The sequence below is a fragment of the Manacus candei genome, unplaced genomic scaffold (genome assembly GCF_025592945.1).
Source record: "Manacus candei isolate 608988 ecotype Guabito, Panama unplaced genomic scaffold, ASM2559294v1 h1tg000015l, whole genome shotgun sequence".
In the NCBI taxonomy this organism is placed as follows: Eukaryota; Metazoa; Chordata; class Aves; order Passeriformes; family Pipridae; genus Manacus; species Manacus candei.
Genome location: NW_026138063.1, coordinates 1,541,270 through 1,562,606, shown reverse-complemented (window position 1 = coordinate 1,562,606; position 21,337 = coordinate 1,541,270). Strand labels below are relative to the sequence as shown.

At 42.4% G+C, this 21,337-nt stretch overlaps 1 protein-coding gene across 1 annotated transcript in view; it reads right to left on the bottom strand.

Moving 5' to 3' along the window:
• Positions 1–21,337, bottom strand: part of RSRC1 (arginine and serine rich coiled-coil 1) — a 106,841-nt gene that overhangs the window by 82,647 nt on the left and 2,857 nt on the right. The window contains exons 2-3 of the mRNA XM_051781294.1: positions 20,240–20,430; positions 18,163–18,288 (exon numbers count right to left, since the gene is read on the bottom strand). Of these exons, the coding sequence (XP_051637254.1) occupies positions 18,163–18,288; positions 20,240–20,430 (317 nt within the window). The remainder of the gene's footprint in view (positions 1–18,162; positions 18,289–20,239; positions 20,431–21,337) is intronic.

Genomic DNA, 21,337 nt, shown 5'->3' with positions numbered 1-21,337 from the left:
AAGCTGCCACTGTTGTTTCCTGTGCAACCCTTCACACCATAAAATCCATTATCCCAGAGCCCAAATCCTTGTTTCCCCTTTGGGTTTTACACTTACAGGAAGCCCCTGACACCGTTTGTGTTCCTTGTCCCAGGGACACAGGTGAGGAAGGCAGGTGATTATCGGTGGGATATGAGTGAGGAGCTTCTCAAAAATGGGGGATTCTGCTCCACAGACTCCTCCAAAGAGGAGTTTTCCTGGATTTTCCATCACTGTACAAAGTTCTTTGCCCCATCCCTGGAAGTGTCCAAGGCCAGGCTGGACAGGGCTTGGAGCAACCTGGGCTAGTGGAAAGTGTCCCTGCCCATGGCAGGGGTGGCACTGGATGGGCTTTGAGGTTCTTTCCAACCTGGCCTTGGACACTTCCAGGGATCCAGGGGCAACCACAGCTTCTCTGGGCAACCTGTGCCAGGCCCTTCCCACCCTCATAGCCAGGAATTCCTTCCCAATATCCCACCTAAACCTCCCCTCCTTCAGCTCCATTCCACTCCCCCTTGTCCTATCCCTCCATGCCCTTGTGAAATCCCTCTCCCCCCTTCTCTAAGCCCCCCTTTAATTCCTATTAAAGTATCTTGCAAGATCTACAGAACAGGAAATAAAGATAAAACTTGATCAAATGGAGCTACAAAGAGTCATCTGTGTCACTAATTCATCACTAAACAAGAACAAAAGTCCACAGATCTGACAGAGAAGAAAGATTTCCTATTTTATTACTGTTGAAAAATAACAAGAATCACGATTAGTCCTATTACAGCAAGTCCCAAAACGTTCAAATTATAGAACTACCAGAGAGAAAGAAGAAAAATGAAGCTGGAGAGTAAATTTGCAGCAGGGACCCCCCCCTTCCCCCAAAGTGACACCCACCAACACCCACCCACCAAGCCAAAGGTTAAGTCATTTAGTCAAGTTCAAAGATCTTCAAAGAGCCCTTAGATCCAGATAAGCCCATATGTTCCCAAAATTCTGTGAAAAGCCATTACTTTCCAATCTGCTTTTCATGTCCGAGCCGCAGAACACACAGATGCTTGGCATGGCTCAGGATCCCGAAATTCCCACCCTGGATAATCCAGGCTCCCCGATCCCTTCCCCAGCCCCTGCCCTAGGAAAGGGCTTTTACTCCATCCACACTTGGGCCGCTTGTAAAAAACTGAAAGGCTCCATAAAAGCCCATTCAGCGACTGCACAATAAGTGTTAATTTGCTAATTTCTTCGCAGGTAATCAATTAAAATGTAAAATATTGGATAAAATTAGTTGCACTAAATTTCCCAGCTGCTCCATAAGCGTAATTAGTTTCACAAGGGCCATATGTATCCCGAGCAGAGACAGAGTTGAAACAAATAAGCGGATTTTAAAACAAGTTTGAGGAAATCTGCATTTAATTAGCAGGTGGGCACTACAACTGCATAATGTTTTTATACATTTATATTTATGAAGTGCCAGAAGATCTAAAGGCTTTTTAAAATGGCGTTTATTGTTTGAATGGGAACTGTTTTGCTGCATGCTAAAGTGATTTAAATCCTCCCAGCTCTGCTTTGAAAAAAATCATAAATGGTGAAAGAAAACATGTGGAAAACTGTAAAACTAGAAAGAATTTGCGACAGAAAGCAGAGACACATACCATAAGCAAAAGGAAACTACACTTAATTAAATGTACACTACATCTGGAATATCAGCCTAATAAAACGTGCAACTATTAATTTTCATTGTTCTGAAGGAAATGAGGTCAGTGGCGTTTAGTATTTCCCCAATTATGTTGCACTAAAGCTCTGAACTTTATCTGAGAGGGCCAATCTAATCTGTGCAAAACCCTACAACTGGAAAAGAGTCACCGAGAGGCTTTTTGAAAGGAAAGAGGAGTTAGAGGCCAAAAACAAGACAGTGCTTGTTTTCTTCTCTTTGAGCTCTTCCAGTGAAGGACAATTTATGAAAAAATAATGTATTTTGTTGGCAAACAGCAACCCCCACTGCAATGAACGTTCCTGACATGTCAAGTCCTCCCCTGGAATTCTTCTAAGTGCCTCTCACCTGCCACAATCCTAATTAGATTATTATTGGCTCAATAGCCACAAACAAACCCAACAAATTAATACTTGAGCCATAAATCCAAAGTCGGGGCCAGAACAACGAGACACAACTGCTCTGCATCAAACCTGGACATTCACCTTGGTAATAAAGACAGAGTGCAAACACACAAGGAACTGCAGAAAAATGCCATGTTCTCTTTCAAAGCATATTAAGAGAAAGTTTCTTGTTTAACTCAACTTCACCACCAGGAAAAAAAATATCATGTACAAGTTATTGGAAAGGTAAAATAATTTCAAATATCAATTGCAGTCGTTAGGGCAGATAAATTATTAATACTATATATATATTTAATGGGAATATGGTACATCTATAAAACATGTCAGGTCATTATTAGTCTGCAATTTGAAAATGCATGTAGTTGAGGGAGTTAAATATAGATAATATGGAGGGGGGGTTATTTATTGTTAAATATAAAGAGAGTGAAAACAAAACTAGGCAGCAGCAGAGTCAGAGTTTAAGCCTGAAAGGAGACTGGTGCTAAGAGGAAAAAAGTTGTTTCAATCCAGCAGTTTGGACAGTTGGTAAGCGAAAAAACACATTTCAGAATAAGGGAATATTTAAGATTTTAAAAAATATCATCCCAGGTGCCAGGGAAAAGCAGGATGAAGTAAATACAATCCCCGGGACAACCAAGAGCCCCGTTTGCAGAGCTGAGAAAATGGATTCACCAGACACAGCCACCAACTCAGCCCAGCCACAAACAATTCTGCACCTCTAAATTCTGGGAATTCCACAGCCAAACATGGGAGGAGGTAAAACCCCTGGAAAAGCAGCAGTTACTGGAAAGTTGGCCTGAAGAGCTCAGGGATGCAGCCGGAGGGGAGAACTGAGGGGGGACACCGCTGGAGGGTCTGCTTGTTCTCCAGCAGTTGGTTTGTCACAAATCGAGTTCTCCAGACTCAAACCTCCTGGGCCACCACACCTGACTGCCAAGGAAGATGAAGGTGCCTCCTCTGCCACAACACCTTGACTGTCCTACAGAGAGCCTTTGGAAAGGCTCCACACGCAGTGCCAACGCCCGTGACTCCGGCTCAGCTCGACCACGTTACCACCAAAGAGCTGGAAAACCCCCAGCAGGTCAAGAACTGCGTGGAAAACTCCAGGCACGATATTTCAGTGGGTTTGTTATGCACAGGCAGGACTGTGGGACCAGCTGTGGCCAAAGCAAGGGCAATACTGGCTGGGATTTGGGATGGGAGAATAGCTGGGAGAACAGTTCCCATCAACCTGCTGGAATTGGGAACTGCTCCAACTCCATCAGTGAAGGCAGGAGGGGATTCTCTCCCCACTGCATTCCTTTAGAAACCAGAAATTCCTCCTGGGGGGGTGGGCAGGCCCTGGCACAGGTTGCCCAGAGAAGCTGTGGCTGCCCCATCCCTGGAAGTGTCCAAGGCCAGGTTGGACAGGGCTTGGAGCAACCTGGGCTAGTGGAAGGTGTCCCTGCAGGGGGTGGAATGAGATGGGTTTTAAGGTCCCTTCCAACCCAAACCATGGGATTCCAGTCTGGGATTCCATTATTTACCTTGCACAGAAGTCACCAACTGCCCTGGATACAACTGCTCCAAAGGATCTGAGGATCTCCAGCCTCATCCTCGTGAGGGAAACATGTTGCACTGTTCATTTCCAGGGCTGATCTGTGTGAGGACTCAAACTGCCTCTCTTTGCTAACATTTCACCCCAAATTAGGACCATCACTGTCAGAACACACCTGGTTTCACATGACATGAATTTCTCTCACGTGTTCTTAAGAGTCTGACCCAAAACAGGCCTTTTTTTCTCACACTGCATTACTGTAACCATGTCATGACTGAGCAGAAAAGAATGGAATTTAATTGTAATAAACTTCAGGGAATAAAATAACAAAGAAACAGAAGATAGTACATTGTCCTGGCTATTAAATGAACTAAGTGAAAAGCCACCCCTCTGATTTCCTGTCCTTCTTCCTCCAAAGCTGTCTGGAAGTTCTAGAGTTCAAGGGCATAAAATCACATACACCTACATAAATGTATTCAATATCCATCTGCAGGTATACGAGATATAAACTTCCATATAACCCCAAAGTTCAGGTTGATAAGAGAAGTAAATATATTCCAATAATCTGACAGCAAAACAAAAAAAGCTCAAATCAGTTGGGAACATCCAACTTGTCTCCTGCTCATCCAAGAGTTTTGAACCTACTTGACCACGAGGCAAGAGCAAAGCAGTTGTTGATTTGCCACACAAAGATGCCACCAAGAAATTCCTTCCTCTCCCAACCAAATTCCAGAACTGCCACTACTTAGTCTGAAGAAAAAGCAACCAGAAAAATATGAGCTGCAGGAAAGTTTAAGTTGTATAATCCTGTAGGAAAGACATTTTACTTTTTTTTTTTTTTTTTGAAGGATGTAAAAAAAGGGAGGAAAACTTGAATTCTTCATGAGGGAATAAAGTAACAAATTCTATTAGCAAATGAATCCATCAGACTTTGTAATGAATTTATACACACACGAGTAGTTATTCCATCCTTGATACAGCTGGAAGCTATTTGGGAAAACAAAGGTCCAGCTTCCTTTGAGGACTCTAAATAAATACAAATATTCCTCTCTGGTGACTCTGCATCTGCCACGACAGGAGGATCTGGATGTATCACAGAGCCCTGAAAAAGGGTCAGATCCATTGTCCAGATGGAATCACTGCCCAGGCAATTATTTGTTGTAAATTTGACAACACCTCTGATATTGTGGTGAAATGTTGAGGAGTAGAAAGGAGAGGTTTGGAGGTTGAAATGTTCCACTTCCCTCGTGCCTTGGTTCAAATCAGTACCAGGAAAACACTGCTCCTCTGCCTGCCTGGGACAAGAGCAGGATTTTAGGGTTTGTGGTGGTAAAACCTCTCAAACTGAGGCCCCGGTGATGGTTTGAGCTTCAGGACACTGATATTTGTGTATATTTACATCCACAGATTGAGATTAGACTGAGGGGAATTACCTAAACAGATGTTTAAAATGTTTAAAACCTGCTAAAATACCCCCCGAAAAACCAACCTAGAGCAGAACAGCACCATCAGTGTCTACATGAGGCACTCAAACAGGGAGGTACCACCAGCATGGACCCAAAACTGAAACAACAGGGGAAAAATCTGAATATTTCTCATTCTTCAAGTCACAGCACCATTTAAAAAGCAAAAAAAAACCTCCTTACAGACCAGATTAAGGCATTGCTTGTCCTTAGAAATAAATACCTAAGGTAGAAAACTGGGAACACTGGGACTGACTCGATTCACACCATGACCTAAAATGACACTTAAATGAAAAGCTGCTTTTACTTGACTGATAACAAATCAAAGCATTCCTGTGTTCACAATTAAGAAAAGTGGCAATTGTTTTCATTAATTCAGTGATAACCAAACAGTTCAGGTGTGAATTTTAGGAGATGAAAGAGGTTTGAGGTATTCCACTTATAATTTTCACCACAGAAGTTGTATGAAGAACACAGAGAGACTTTTAGAATCTCACCTTGTTTTTCCCAAGCTAAACCCAAAACGAACTTAACATCTTTCATGAAAATTGCTGTAACTTGACTATAGGATCAAGGCTCTGAAAATTCAGCCATAAAAAGGCTTTAAAAACACACAAAAAAAGCGTAAAACTATCACACCATACACTCAAAACCTTTTGAAAACACATCATAAACAGTTTGGATATTTTCCTATTTTCCAGTGCCCATTCTATAAATGCAACGATAATTTTCTAATTTACATGCAGGTTAGATGCATCTTGCTGTAATATTCTGTATTTTCCAAACACAGATAGAGGGAAGCCTGGCCTGGTTTTAATATTCTCCTGAATGAATATTGAACAGCTTTATTCCCGAAGACTGATGAGGAATATGGAGCTGCCAGGTTTATCAGCCCCAAAATCTGCTTTACTGGGAGTTATCACCTCTAACCCTCCTCTGTCCCTCCCAAACCTCAACTCTAATAGCTAATTAAAAACTCCAAGGAAAGGAAGGGAAGAAACTCTGAAAATTTCACTTAGTATTCAAAAAAACCAAACCACTAGTATTTTCATTATAGAACCTGCAATTGTTACATAAAATACTGTAAAACAAAACATACCAGAAAGAGAAACAAGAAAATCTGGATTGTTTAAAAATAAATAAAGCAACAGAACTACTTGATTATTACCCTTTAAAATGTGTTATGACTGTTGTGATCAACTGATGATGCTGAGCACAAACTGGTGTTAGTCCCAATTTAAATGGGTAAAAAGAGCAATTAGAATGTGATTTTTACATACCTATGCCTTTGTTTAACAAAGATTCTCATGGCATTTTCTTCCAAGCTTTGTTTTTTTTGTTTAAAACACAAAGGAACCTCCCAAACCCAGGAAATAATGACAGAGTAGCATCACTCCTGTACCACACTCAGCTCCACTCCCAAACCTGGAGGCTGGAATTAAAATGGAAACTCTATTATTTCCAGCACTGAGAATATTATCCAAATGATTTCCAAAAAGGAATTCCAAAAATAACCCACTACCTGTGGGTCACTCCAAGCCTTCCCCAGTTCTCTTCCCAAGAGCCCCATCCTGACTCCCAGAGGTTTGACACCCCCATGGGGACGTTGGAGGGGAGGGAAGGGGAACATGAGGAGATTGCAGGATGGAAAGGTGTAACATATATTAAATTTACAACACAATAAACAGGGAAAACTTGCCTGTCACCCCTCTGGCACCTCCCAGTGCCTCTCCAGGAGTCCCTGATGTCCCCCTGCCCACGGTGACACCATGAGCAGACACTTGGTTCACTGGTATGAATTTTTCATGTCTCCCCAGCTTGCTTTCTCCTTCACACCTATTGGTTCCTGCTACTAATCCAACTCCAAGTCCTTGGGCCTAAAGTTCTCTTTTGGATTCTCCTTGATGCTGCCAAGAGCACAAAGAGCTCAAGCCCTGCCTGGCACTTTCCTGTTATAATTTAACATAAGGGTGGGCTGATTAACCACAGGCAATCAGGATATTACCATTCTCTTATTTGGACTAATATCTCTTCTTTGGGCTTACATTTCACTAATAAATGACACTTTTGTTGGTTTTTACTGAGTAACTATTTTCAATCAACCTCACGCTTTAACCATAAGTTTAAAGAATAACTGTTCAGGTTCTGTATTAATATTAAATTACCAGAACCACATTTTTTTGTGGCAAAAACAGCCAGGTTGCCCTGTATTTTATTAGCCTCCAATTTGCTCAGCAGTGTCCTCTTGAGCTGTGTGAGTGGCTCGTGTAGGCTCACAACACCCCCCACATGGTCCTGATTACGCCCACCAGGCCAACACGCTCCCGGAGAACTTTCCCAGACACTTTCCTAATGGGATGTCACGTTAAATCTGACAGCAGGAGATAAAGCAACTCCACCCTAATTACAGCATCTCCAAAAGGGGCATTCTGGAATGATGGGCACAACATTACTGACGGTGGCAGTGCCCCAACCCAAGGAGGAGTTTTTAGACAGCTTCCTTGGATATCCAGAGCTGTCAACATCTTGGAAATAGATGCTCCTAACTGCCAAACTCAGGGAAACGTCACAGATTTGACTACTCTCTTAATGCTTCATGACTAATTCCTCGGAGACACCCTTAAAAGCCCCAAAATGTTGTCTTTGGGTAGAAACTTCCAGTGGGGAATCAATCGGGAGCAAACGAGACGCTCGCGTTGAAATGTTGGGTGCTGTTTAAGGGAACAAATGAGTGAAGAAAGGAGTGGATCTGAACATATGCCACCGCACTGAAGTTGCTAAAAGGGTCTGTTGGAAGAATATTTGCTTTCCAGGGAAGCTAATATGCCACAAGAAGGGCCGGTGATGAAAGAGCCCCGAGTCGCGTGGAAATCCAAATATAGCGACAGACACAATTATTTTACTAATTGCTAATGAATGCAGTCAAGTGGCTTCAAAAAGCCAAACTTTGCTTGGACTACTTCGGGTTTTGACCTCTGCATGAGCAAATGCATTTCAAACCCGAGCCCACCAAACCTGATTAACGGCGCCAGCCGAGGCCGGGCGCGGAGCGGCGGCTTTATTTCCCCCCCCCCCCCCCATATCTATCACATGGCCCCGAGGACAGTTAAATGAACCTTAAAACGGCTACAAACAGCTCAATGACTACACAGACTCCTGCCAATTAGAAATAATTAGGCAGTGATTTTGGTGGGGAGGCTTTTTAAGTGCATCCATAATGATGCGACGGCGCTGATTAGCGCTCTCAGCCGGGCCCCGCTCAAACGGCCCCGCGATAATTATGCGGCGCTCACAAAGCCTCGCACATCTCTGTACTTCACCTCCCCGCGCTGAAAAAAAATCCACTTCATTACCTCCAGTAATTAATCCTCCATTAATTGCAGGAAAAAGGCCCAGTTTACCGGGCTTCGTTTCTAATTATCTTATAAATAGTTATGGTTCTAATTAATGTGTTCATTAGGCTGGATATCTCTCTCAAAGCCACGCTCAGAGCAAAGGTGCCGCTTTTGAGAGAGGAAGCCTAACTAGCCATAAGGTGAGGCCATTTTGGTTGTATTTGCTTTTATTTTAGTATATTCAACCTCCTAATTGGCATTTAAAATCTAATTTGGAAGAACTTCAAGAAGACCATATAGGAGAAAAATAGGAAAAGGGGTTTCTCGGGTTTTTTTCCCCATTCTCCAATCAAGAAGCTCAGAGCTTTAACAGGCAAACTTTTAGCAAATCTTTTTGATATGGACTGGGAACAGATTTTCAGCACTATGCCACAGATTAATTTAAATTCTATCACAATGCAGCTCATCCCTGCATGTTTTCACAGAGGAGAAGCAAAAACTAGAGAAGAAAAATAGATATCTAAGAGTATATGAATAATTTAAAATAATAAAACCATACTACTGCCCTTGCCTTCACTTCCAGGAGATAAATCAGCGGCACAGAACTACAACAAAAATTTAAATCATTATTTCAGCTGAGCATAATCTAAACCTTTCAATTCATTTAGAGATTTTCACTTTGCATTACTAGGAGATGATACGACCCAATGAAAGCCACAACTGGAGACTCTCTTAAAGGAATATTTATGGATAATCGACTCCAGATTGAAAGCATATGTTTCACAGGACTTTGGAGGTTTGCATATAAATATTTGCAGAAAACTTAAAAATTCTGTATTAAAAAAAATCTACAGGAATGCAACCAAAATATGTTAGTTAAGCTTAAAATTACGGTATAGATGTTAAATTCCCACCTTCTCCTAGGTTTTAATTGTTTTACATACACATTATAGTTAAATAAATCTCTCTCCAGTGCAAACAAATACAAGTTTTCATATTTTTCCTAATGTGATCACTTATTTAGCATCAATTTTTTTTTTGCTCACATAGTTACTCAAACCCTATTTTAACAGCAAAAGGACAAAAACTCTACATGTGCCTGAAATTATCTCCATTTTTTTTTTGATAACCTTTTCTTCCTGTAACATCACACCTCAGTAAAATCTGGAATCACTGAAGTCAAGTGCAGCTTTGCCAAAGTTTGATGCCAATAAGCCTGGATTAGGACCAGATGAAGCCTTATCAGCTCTCCATGTTCTGGTTTTTGGATTTTTGGGAGACTCAGTGCCTTCCCTTGGAAAATGGAAAACTCCAAGCATCTCAAAGTTCAGATGTGGGAGAACCAGCACTAAAAGATGAAAGGGACAGTCAGGGAAGAGCCACAGTAACTCAATTTTATTCAGCTTTATCTGGCATGAACCCGCTCCCAAAGCTCACTCTGGCCATGATACCACCAAAATTAGAAGCTGCCCACCTGGATCTTGAAGGACAATTGATTTTTCTGGGATAAAATTTGTTTGAAAGGTACCAAAAGCCCTGAGTGCAGCAGGGACTGTCCTGCTCACACACAGCCAGGTCCTGCTACGGAGCAAAGGCTGAAATCCTGGACCAAAGGGAGCAAAGAACTCCAGGGCATAGGTGGTGGTTTATAGAGAATCATGGAATCACAGGATGGGTTGGGTGGGAAGGGAATTGAAAGCTCATCCAGTGCCACCCCTGCCATGGGCAGGGACACCTTCCACTAGCCCAGGTTGCTCCAAGCCCCATCCAACCTGGCCTTGGACACTTCCAGGGATGGGGCAGCCACAGCTTCTCTGAGAAATCCATTCCAGTCCCTCACAGGCAGGAATTTCTTCCCAATATCCCACCTAAACCCACTCTTTTCCAGTTTAAAGCCATTCCCCTTCTATCACTCCAGGTCCTTCCTGAATCACCCCCCAAAGCTGCTTTAGGGTTGTGACATCACCTCACTCCAGCACCCACAACCTCAGGGATGGACTTCACCACATCCAACAACATCCAGGCTGATTTCTTGGAACACATGGGATTGACAGCTCCTTGTGTTCTTCTTCTACAGCACAACTGTTTCTCTTGCTCAGGTTCTTTACATTCTGATGAGTCCCACAGAAAAAAATAGTGTTAACCACTTTTTGCAGCAGAAATACAGTTTTTTTGCCAGCATCTTGAACTAGATTCTGTTACTGCCATGTGTTATTAGAATTAAAAAGAATGAAAGATGGGAATAGAGGAAATAGTAAATTGTTACTACTAAATTCTATTATTTTTATATATCAATAATACTGATAATAGTATAAATATAATATGTCCATATAAGTAAATAATAGTTATGTGACAACATAACTATATTAATAATATTTTTATATTAGTTGTGTATTAATATTATGCATTGTACATAATATACATTATGGTACATTATGACATATATTTTAATACACTTAATAAACTATAATATAGTTTATATATTAGTCTCATATCAATAACATCAATAAATTGATGCTCATATTTTGATTTAACTCCTTCAATTCACTCTGATTTCACTCTTTCACTCCTAGAAACCATCTCTGGGAAGAGCAACAATTCACCCAGCAGAGAGTGAAGGTCTAAGATTCCCAAAGCATCCCAACACATCTGCTCTGTATTGGTTTGCAGAGCTGCTCCAGAAACACGAGCTCTGCAGCAAGAAAACAGATTCTATTTCATGGCCAGAGCTTTGGGAGCAAAGAAAAAGAGGATTAAAGAAAACAGTTAAAATACACGACGGTTCAGAACGGAGAGATGTTGAAATCAAAACCAATCCTCCACTAAGGGATCACATCCTTGAGTGCCTTTCCCAAACAGAAAACTGAAGCGTTCAAACAAACCAACCTGCACATCCACCTTTCCCAAAGGGAGAAATGAGAGGGTTTACAAAAATAAGCAGCTCAACTCCAAACATCTTCTGTGCCCACAACACCTGGACCGCTCAGAAACCAAGTTTCTGTGTAATGAGGCTCGAGGCTCAGCCTAAATGAACAGCACTTATGCATTCACAGCTTTTTTAAGGCTGGTTTTTGTTTTATCCCAGTGAAAGGCATCAAAGGCCCTGTCCCTGGCAGCTCTGTGCCCTCACTGAGAACTGGAGGGCCCTCGGCACTGCCTTGGGAAGTTTGATTTCCCCAAGCGGTCAATTAGGGCTGGGAATGTGCTCCTGGGGGGGCTGGTGCTCCAGGACATCTTCAGTGCTTCACCTCCATGGCTTCCCAGGACAGCCAGGGACACAAAGTGCTCACTTCTGCTTGGAAAAAGTCCATTATTGCAATTAAAAACCGGATTTTTAGAGACTGTTGGTGAGACAAGCTGGAACTCAACAGGAGCCTAAATAAAACTGCAGGTTTTGGCATAATGGGGGAAAAACATGATCTGATGTTACCAACCACAGAAAAACTAAAGATCACATGAGCAAACTCAGCGATCTGAATTTCACTTTATTTGAAGTTTCATGGGAGAAATGCTACAGTATCTTAATTAAATATATATTAATATAAATTAAATATATGTTCTAATGGACCAGAGGCTTCCAACTTTCCCACCAGTAAGAAGAGAGACAAATATGTAATATTTACACTGATTCCTTGCATAATCATGTGGGTCTGTACAGCTGGTTGTACATGAATGTGTTCATTTGTGTAGCAAGGACAGGAGCAAAAAATATCCTAAGGAGCAGATCAATACTTTAAAGGAATAGAGGCTCCAGTAGCTACAACCAGGCCAAAAAAAAAAAAAAAGCAATCCTAGAAGCATGGAATGGCTTGGGTTGGAATTTCCAAAGCAATATGCTGATTAAATAGCATTGTTTGATTTTTGATAGGACTCCTGTCTGCTTCTCCTTGGAAAATTCTTGGATCCATTTCCAAAAGAGGTATTTTCAAAGTCTTTTTACAGATTAAGAGTCTTAAGAGCTTCTCTACGTGTGCCCAACCTCATTCTTTGCAGTTGTCTGGTCAGTTCTTGTTTCTTCCAGCAGAGAAAGGGCCGTGTTTGTCCCAGTCCCTGTTCCAGTCCCTGTCCCAGTCCTGCTGCTCCCCCTCAGTTCTGCTGCTGTTCCTCAACTTTCCCTTCCATCTCCTCCCCAGCAGACAAACAAACCCACCCTGTGTGATGGTTGTGGGCTGGTCAGGCCAGAAGCCTTCCCTTCTCCTGGAACATCACCTGTGCTGACACTCAGTCCCACAGCAGGACCTCTGCTCTTATCTGAAACAACTTTAATCAGTTTTAATCAACTTCAAACCAGACATCTGCATCAGACTGAAATTTAGTCTTTCTTCACAACATCCTTAAGATCAGTCTTCTAATTTTACACAATTAGATTGAGCCATCCCATTACAGCCTGTAAGTAAAACCTGTATTTTGAATACAATTTAGCATAGATTGTGTCTTGATCCAACAGTTTTTATCAGCTGATAAGTCAGGTTTTAATTTGGAAAGACTCTGACACATTAATACCCCTCTAAAATAATATGATGTATGGAGAAAAGAGAGATTAACTGAAGAGAGACCCATTTCAAGTAACACAAATACAAAAGCACTCAATGATAATATCTTTAAAAAGTGTTAACATTTCACTGTGCAATACTGACCCTTCACTAAAATACATAATAGCAATGGATAAGAAGATATTAAAAAAGGAAATTCTCAAAGACCAAAGGGGAAGTTGGTGGGATTTTACTACGATTTATTTAATGGCCCCTTTCTCCCTGCATTGTTCTTAAATAGTACAAATTCTAACTGCTAAACACAAAGAATTCTACCAAGCTGTGAGGGCTGAACCTCAGTTAATTCTAGCTTACATTGCTGGGTAGTGGCAGCTTCACTCCACAAGCTGCTTTTCCAGCTCAAAACCAAGTTTATTCCAAAGCCACCCCAAAGAAGCAGGTCCCTGCCCCTGGACTGCAACAACTGCACACATTTCAATATTAAATTAATTAGGCTGGAAGGATGGTAAAGAAATAAGATGTAAATGTGCATCCACACACACACTGGGGAAAAAAACCTTGTACACTGATCAAACAGCTCCTTCAGCAACACTCCAAAGGCAGCAGTGCTACAGGCACATTATTTTACACTTAAAATTTCCTCTCCTTCACTATCTGTAGATGTACTTGGGGAGTTTGGGTCAGTTTTTAAGCTGAACTGCATTAAAGGTATTACAAAGCAGCAGCCTGGTGTTTAACATAAAGCAAAAAGCCAAAAGCACTTGGCAGACAATAAAGCAAACTTGCATATTTAAAGGCAATTATAGTGGGATACTCTGTAATCACAGGATTGTAGGAAATCAAGGAATACAGGGTAACATTTGGGGGTTAATTCTATTTAAAGCTCGGTGAATTAGAAGATTTGTGCTATGAGCTCTGCTGCAGAGTATTTTCTATATGATTACATATATATATATATATGATTAACTTGCAAGAACAATCACAGTGAAAACTCCAAAAATATTAACCCGGCTCCATCCACCCGGGAATTACACGAGGGCTGAGCTTCCCCATCCCAGAGAAGCACAATATTCTAATAAGAACTCTCCTAATCTTCAGCCAGCAATAATTTCCAGCTGATATTATTATTCTCATTTCCTTGAATAATATCCATACTCCAGGGCCATTTTCCTCCTCATATTCAATATCGTGCGTGCTCGGATGGAGATTCCTGTCCTCATATCCTGTCACAGTATCAATCACTGCCTCCTGTCCACTCAATCCCCGTTTGATTTATCAGCCACCAGCTCTCTGGACTCCATAACTCGACCCAAACCATTTTAGCAAGACAGTGACAAATCACACCCGGGATCACATCAACCTGTTCCACTTAGGAAAGTCGGGAAGGGGAGCTGTGACATCCCTGCACCGGCACCTCCCGCTCCCCCCCTTCCCCAGCCTGATGTATATTAATGAGGAGCTGCTATTCGCAATGCTCCTTCCACATCAGCATCTAATATGATCAAATTAGGAAATGGGATGATTTATTAAATTCCTGTGGAGCTCAAATATTCCTTCCCCTCGCCGGGTGGATGCAGAGAGGGAGCTGTTGCTTCCAATTTCCCCGCCCGGGCTGTGCCGGCGCTTCCACGGGCGAATTATTGGCTTTAAAATAAAAAAGACTGCGAGGAGGCGAAATGTTATTAAGCAAATGCTCAGTAAAACAAACTAAATCGGTTTTAAAAATTCCTAATTTAATGTAAAATCTCGCTCGTTTCGCCCAAATTCAGTTTGTGATCTTATTAAGTCGCATTTGCATCGCGCTGCCTCGCTGCAGGACAGCTCGGAATTTATGGCATTACCAGGAAGCCCCGCTTTTTTCCACTCTAAAAAAAAAAAAAAAAACCTGCTTCTAAAACAAAATACTTAAAAATGCACAGGTTTCCTTCTCAAACAAAGCACAGACGTTACCAAGAAGCCCCATTTTTACGACTCTAAAAACCACGTCCCAAATAACAGAGCTACAAATGCAGAAGTTTTCTCCTCCTCTCAGATCAAGTGCAAACATCACCAGGAAGCCCCACTGGTTTTGACTATAAAAACGGCTTCTAAAACAAAATACTTATAAATGCACAAGTTTTCTTCTCAAATATGGCACAAACATTACCAGGAAGACCCTTTTTTTTTTTTTGACTCAAAAAAAACACGTGCCAAATAAAATAGTTATAAATGCACAAGTTCCCTTATCTTCTCAAATGCAGCACAAGCATCACCAGGAAGCCCCACTTTTTTGACCCTATAAACTGCTTCTAAAATAAAACAGTTATAAATGCACAGGTTTTCTTCTCAAATAAAGTACAAAAATATGGGTTTAGGTTACAAATAAAACCTACTTAAAATCTTTTTGAATGTCCCATTATAAAAATCCAATCGTCCCAGTTAAAATTGGATATATTTCAGTGGTTTACACTGTTGGAGATCTATAGATCATTCACTCAAATAAAACACCTATTAAAGCTAAAAAAAAATCACTTTATTAATAAAGTTATTTTAAAAAAAATGCATTGCAGCCACATAGACTTTCAACAACACCTTCATTACCCTGAAAAACCAACTTAAATCTTAATTTGACAGGGGACTGTGGAGGGAAAAGACATTACAGGATACAGAATTTGTGCCACCTGCATGACTGACACCAAAAACAATTCCAGGGATTTAAAGACACCACGTGATGGATCTTAACTCCCAATAAGAAGCTTGTTTTCTAAGGTCAGACCCAACATTAATAAAATTAAATTTAAAATGACCTAAAGGTGATAACACTGGGAAGGTACAAGGGGAATGTTACAAACCCAGGGGGCACAGAGATGATCTTCCCTTTCCTGCTGCAGCCCAAACTGCTGCTCTCCTGTGGGGCAGGAGCTTTCCCTCCCTCCCCGGGCAATGCACAAGTTGGGGATCCACAGGAATATTCCAGTGGGTGCCACACTGCTCACTGCAGGAACTCAAGGTGCTGCCTGAGTTACTTTTATCAGTTATTTACAGCTGTTTCCTTCAGTATCTACCTGGAAAAGTCACATGAAAAGAAGTTGTCCCACCCCAGGCAAAGAAAATGAGGAATTCCAGCTGGAATTCATGAAAATTCCATTTCAGCAATACAAATTCCTACATTTCCTGGGACAAACTGTCTCTGCATCTCTACATTTGAGTGGATTTTCCTTGTCTGATTTCTTTTTTAATTCCACTTGTGGTATCCACAACCTCCACAGCTTAATTCCTTTATCCCTAAGATCCATCTCTTATTTCCCAGGACCTGCCCCCACCTGACTTCCCTCCCTCCACACCTGCCCCAAGTCAGACACGGGAGGAGGCAGGAAACCCTCAATCCTTCATCATCTTTTCCCATCATTTTTGCTCTTATCTTGATTTTTTTATACCACTCCATCACATTCCCTCTTTCCCCCATGACCCCTTTTCCAGCCTGAAGAATCCTGAAGTCCTGAGTCCTCTGTGGAAAGCTGGTCAGCCCTTGGACTGAGTGATTTTGAGGCAGAAAAGGAGATTATTTGGCATCACTGCAACTGCCTCAACACCACAAGCAGGGCAAACACAGGCCTGGGGTAGCAGCAAGGATTTAACTCTGCTCCAAAAAATCAGATTAATCCACGGCTTCTCAGGGTAACATTGCAGCAGACTCAGGGAAAAAAAGACAATAAAGGGCTTAATGTGTCCTGTTGGGTTTAGTTCTAAGCTTTTAGACTCTTCTGGTATCATTTAGGATGTTATTTATAAATATTCTCCCTGAAGAATCACGTCTGTGAACAGGAAATGCATTTAAAGCAACATGCAGCCCTACCCTCTATAGGGCTGCAAAGCTGCAATATTTTACACATAAAATATTTTATACCCAATATTTGTCATGTTTTTAGGTGCTTAATTTCCATATATTGTAATGATGATTAAAGTCATCAAACCCCTTGGAAAAGAGACCATTAGGCTATTGCTAATGAAAGCTGCAATTTTGTATTATTACAATAAAAACCCTTTTTAAATCAGTTTATCACATTTCCTAACGCTGAGTACGTGACAGGCTGAAAAACCTTCGTTTTCACCTCATCCTTTGCACTTTTCAGTGGCTTAAAACTGATTTTCTTAACAGAAGAGGTGGATATTCCCAGGAATATTTCTACAGGCAGCCCAGCAGCTTATCTGGGGTGTCCAGCTCCGATGCTGAGGATTCTCAGAGACACATCAGGCAGTTTAAATAACCAAATTTCTACTACAAAGGCACTGCAGCAATAAGTGTTCAGGCAACTATTGTAATGAACAGCTGGGAAAAACTCAGGGCAGAATACAAATAAGAGGAAGTGGAATATTCTTATCTTTCAACAACAATTTATCAACATTTAGAGGCAACAATTCTACTGCTTGGTATATAAATACAGACAAATATATATAAATAACAGGTTTAATAAATTCTTAGTGCAGAGACACAAAATTACTTGGCTGAAGATTTGTAAATACACACCAAAACAGCTCTGATCTGCCTGATACACTCAATTAATTTAAAACCAAACGAAAATGCTAACAGTAATTCTGGTTCAACTCAGGTTACCAAACTTCTTAATTGAAAAGTATACACAAATTGAGCTGCTTCTAATTAAAAAAGTAAAGCAAATTTCATAGCACAATTTGTTAACTTCTGAGCCAGATTTAAATACTGGAATTGTGGTTATTATTGAAAACATTCATTTGTCACAAAGCAATTTAAGACAAAATCCAGCACTGTAGATATCTTAAATATTAATAAAAAACTGCATAACTAAATACTCATCTTTTTCCATGGGGAAATACAGATGAGAAAATAAGTTTATTCTGATCTTCAGGGAGCCAATGTTGGGAATTATGGAAACCGGTAACCAAAAAAAATCCACAAGGAATTTTAAGATGATTCTGTGAAAACAAGTGACTTTATTCATGCTTTTTGCACTTGGTCGGATGCAAAATAAATAACTTCTCTCCAAATTGTTTCACCAGTGTAACTGAAAGATTTATTGGATGAAAAGCACTCCAGAGGGATTTCAAATCAGGAGGAGTTCCAAGGGGAATGGAGTTTGCAGGAACACCCATATCCTTTATTTCTGGTATATTCCAAGCTCGGTAATCAGGAGATTTTAAATTCATGTTGTTACAGTGAACACACTATTTTTTTTTTCCCTAGGGAAGAGTCTTACCTTCTGGTTCTACTTTTTGACCTGGATCTTTGGGATCTGTAGGATTTGCCTCTGCCCCTGGATCGGCTCCGGCTGCGCTTCCTCCTGGAGCCGTAGGAAGAGCTGCTGCTGGATCTGTGCCTGCGCCTGCAACACAACCAGGCTCTGGGTGGGTCACTGCCCCTCAAAACCCAAAGGAACGGGCACAAAACCCCTGAAAATGACTTCAAAACGAGGTACCAACCTGTGGGGTTTGGACTGTGCCCCAGAAGCCTCCAATCCCACTATTCCTCTGGAACAAGGGACTGCCTGCCGTTCACATGGGCAGTGCTGCCTCAAAGAGCTGATACTCCCAAACACACAGCCCAGGCCACAAGAGCCTGGACTGCTCTCCTCATAGTGCTCTTAATAATCAACTAATCAGTGTTAATTTATTCCATCTGAGCTGGGGAGTTTCCTCCTGAGTTCAATCAGGAGTCACAGGGGTGTCTTCCTTTGCCCCTCCCACCCAGTTTCCTTTATTCGAAGAATAAATTCTTATACACAAAGAAGAAAACTAAAAGAACAGATACTAAATTACACCAACTAACCCCAAAACTGGGAATGGGGATATCTGTCAAGTCTTACTTTTAAGATTTCCTCTCCATCTCCCTAATAGTTAACTAAGCAACAATTAAAATACTAATGAGAACCTCCATATTTTTGATTGTTTGATTAATATCAAAATATAACACCACAGAAACCCTCCTGTAATTCAGGAGTGATATGTGATTATCCAGTGTGATATGTGATTATCCAGCACAAGGGAAAGGGGCTGCAGGAGCTGGAAAACTGGAAGAGACAAACAGGTTAACTGCTAAAGAACAGGTATTCACCTGGTAAAGGAATGTAGCATTCCTGCTGGATGAGGAACAGGAATCTTAGAAACTGTTGCTTTTCATTTATCCCTCAGGGTCAGGGATAAATCCAGCAGGACCCAGCGTGCAAAACTGCCAGGAGCAAATGTCCCAAAATGTCCCTTGGCACAGCCAAGGCTCCAGCCAGACCCTAAAAACAGACCCTTTGGTCTTTTCTGGACCCAATTTCAGTCACTGGTCCCCGTCCAGCCCCTAATCCCCCTCGGAGCCCTGGTGTCTGTGGGAGATGGCCATGCCTGCCCTGGACTAACGGGATCAGAGCTCGTGGCAGGAACACAGGGCTGGGATGGCAGCCCAGGGATGGCAGCCCTTGGCATCCCACCGTGTGCCCTCAGGGCATGGAGAGGCTGGGAAGGAGCACAGGGAAGGGGGTGGAGATGAACAACTGAGACACTCCTCCTCTTCCCTCTTCTACCAGCTCCAGGAAGGGCTGTCAGGAGCAGTTCCCAATATATTCACAGGGCAGCCAGACACAAGGAGGGGTTTCCAGCTTCACTTACTACACTGACCACAAGTCAGGCTGAGACAATCAGGATGGGACCATGGAAATGCTCCAAGGGCTGGAGCCCCTCTGGAGCCAGGCTGGGAGAGCTGGGGATGTTCACCAGGAGAAGAGAAGGCTCCAGGGAGACCTGAGAGCCCCTTGCAGGGCCTGAAGGGGTTCCAGGAGAGCTGGAGAGGGACTTGGGACAAGGGATGGAGGGACAGGACACAGGGAATGGGTTCCTACTGCCAGAGGGCAGGGTGAGATGGGATACTGGGAAGGAATTGTTGGCTGTGAGGGTGGGAGGCCCTGGCACAGGTTTCCCAGAGAAGCTGTGGCTGCCCCATCCCTGGAAGTGTCCAAGGCCATGTTGGACAGGGCTTGGAGCAACCTGGGCTAGTGAAAGGTGTCCCTGCCGGACAAAAAAAGAAAGTTATTTTACTTGGCTGGGTTTTACCTGTTTTAGTGAGGAAGTTCCCTTTGAATCTCCAAATTCCCTGCTTTAGTACTCCTGCAGGGCGAAGGTGGTTTGGGTTTTTCTGGTCAGGGGGCTGGGTTTGCTTTCTAAGCTTGCTCAAAATGAAAACATTTCACCAAGAAATCAGAGAAAACTCGACTCAAACACTTCCAGCTCCTGCCACGACACAGAAGAGCTCAGATTGTAAAAATCAGCAACGCCGAATTCCTCCAAACGCACCTTTTCTCGTAGTGGGACCAGGACTGGAGATCCCGGGAGCGCGACCTGGACCTGGATTTCCTTCCCGATTTCTTCCGGCTGTAGGTCCTGCTGTCCGAGGAGCTGCTGGAGGAGGAACGTCTGCGGTGCTTCTTCTTCCTCCTGCTCCTGCTCTCCTCCTCCGTGTCCGAGGAGCGGCGGCCCATCTTCAGCTGCGGGAGACAAACGGCACAACTGGGAGAACGTCTCCTGTCTGCAGTACTTTGGTTCTCATACACATCTATATGTATATATACACATACACAGCTGAGCCCCCCCAGCTCCCTCAGCCCCTCCTGGTGCTCCAGACCCTTCCCCAGCTCCGTTCCCTTCCCTCATCCTCCAATTTCCAGCACGGACAGGCCAAACTGGTTCATTTTCTCCATCCAAACTTTCCCTTTTCTCGCACTTTTTTTGCCCCCGATGCAGCAGCTCCTGATCCACAGGGAGAGGCTGGGAACAGCACAAGGGAGGAATTCACCATCCAGGAGGACTGAAACTCCTCCTAAGGATTATCAGAGCCCTGGAGCCAGGGTGAGGAAGCTGCAGCAAGAATGAGTCAGGAGGCAAAGGAACATCCTACTGGAAAAACACCAAATTCTGGACTTGGCATCGACCTCAAGAATTCCCATATTTTCCCCAACAGCTCAATGCAAAATACAAGACAATCCCTTAAGCACCTGGATTTGTTTTGATGCTCATGAGAGTTCACCCACTGCCACAATAAACAGCAGCTCCATAAACTCAATCCAATGGAGCCAAATCCCTGTGGATCCCAGACGGCTCCTTGGCACACAACTCCAAGCTATCAGCCTACAAATCAGCCATTCCCAAGCTTTGCTGCTGCAAATCCCTCTATTTATTTACTTTGCTTCTCAACAGATTCTGTTTCCAGCACTTCAGAACTTGGTCCTTTTTAAAGGTTTTTAAATACTCAGATTAAACCAGCAAATCTCTGTCCACCTAAACCAGCAAAATTTTAGGAATCCTCCTAAGCTGCTGTGCAAGAGAAGTACTTTCTTAAATTAAGTTATTTTACCACAGATTCCACACTGAATAACTGAAGTTATTCCACACAGA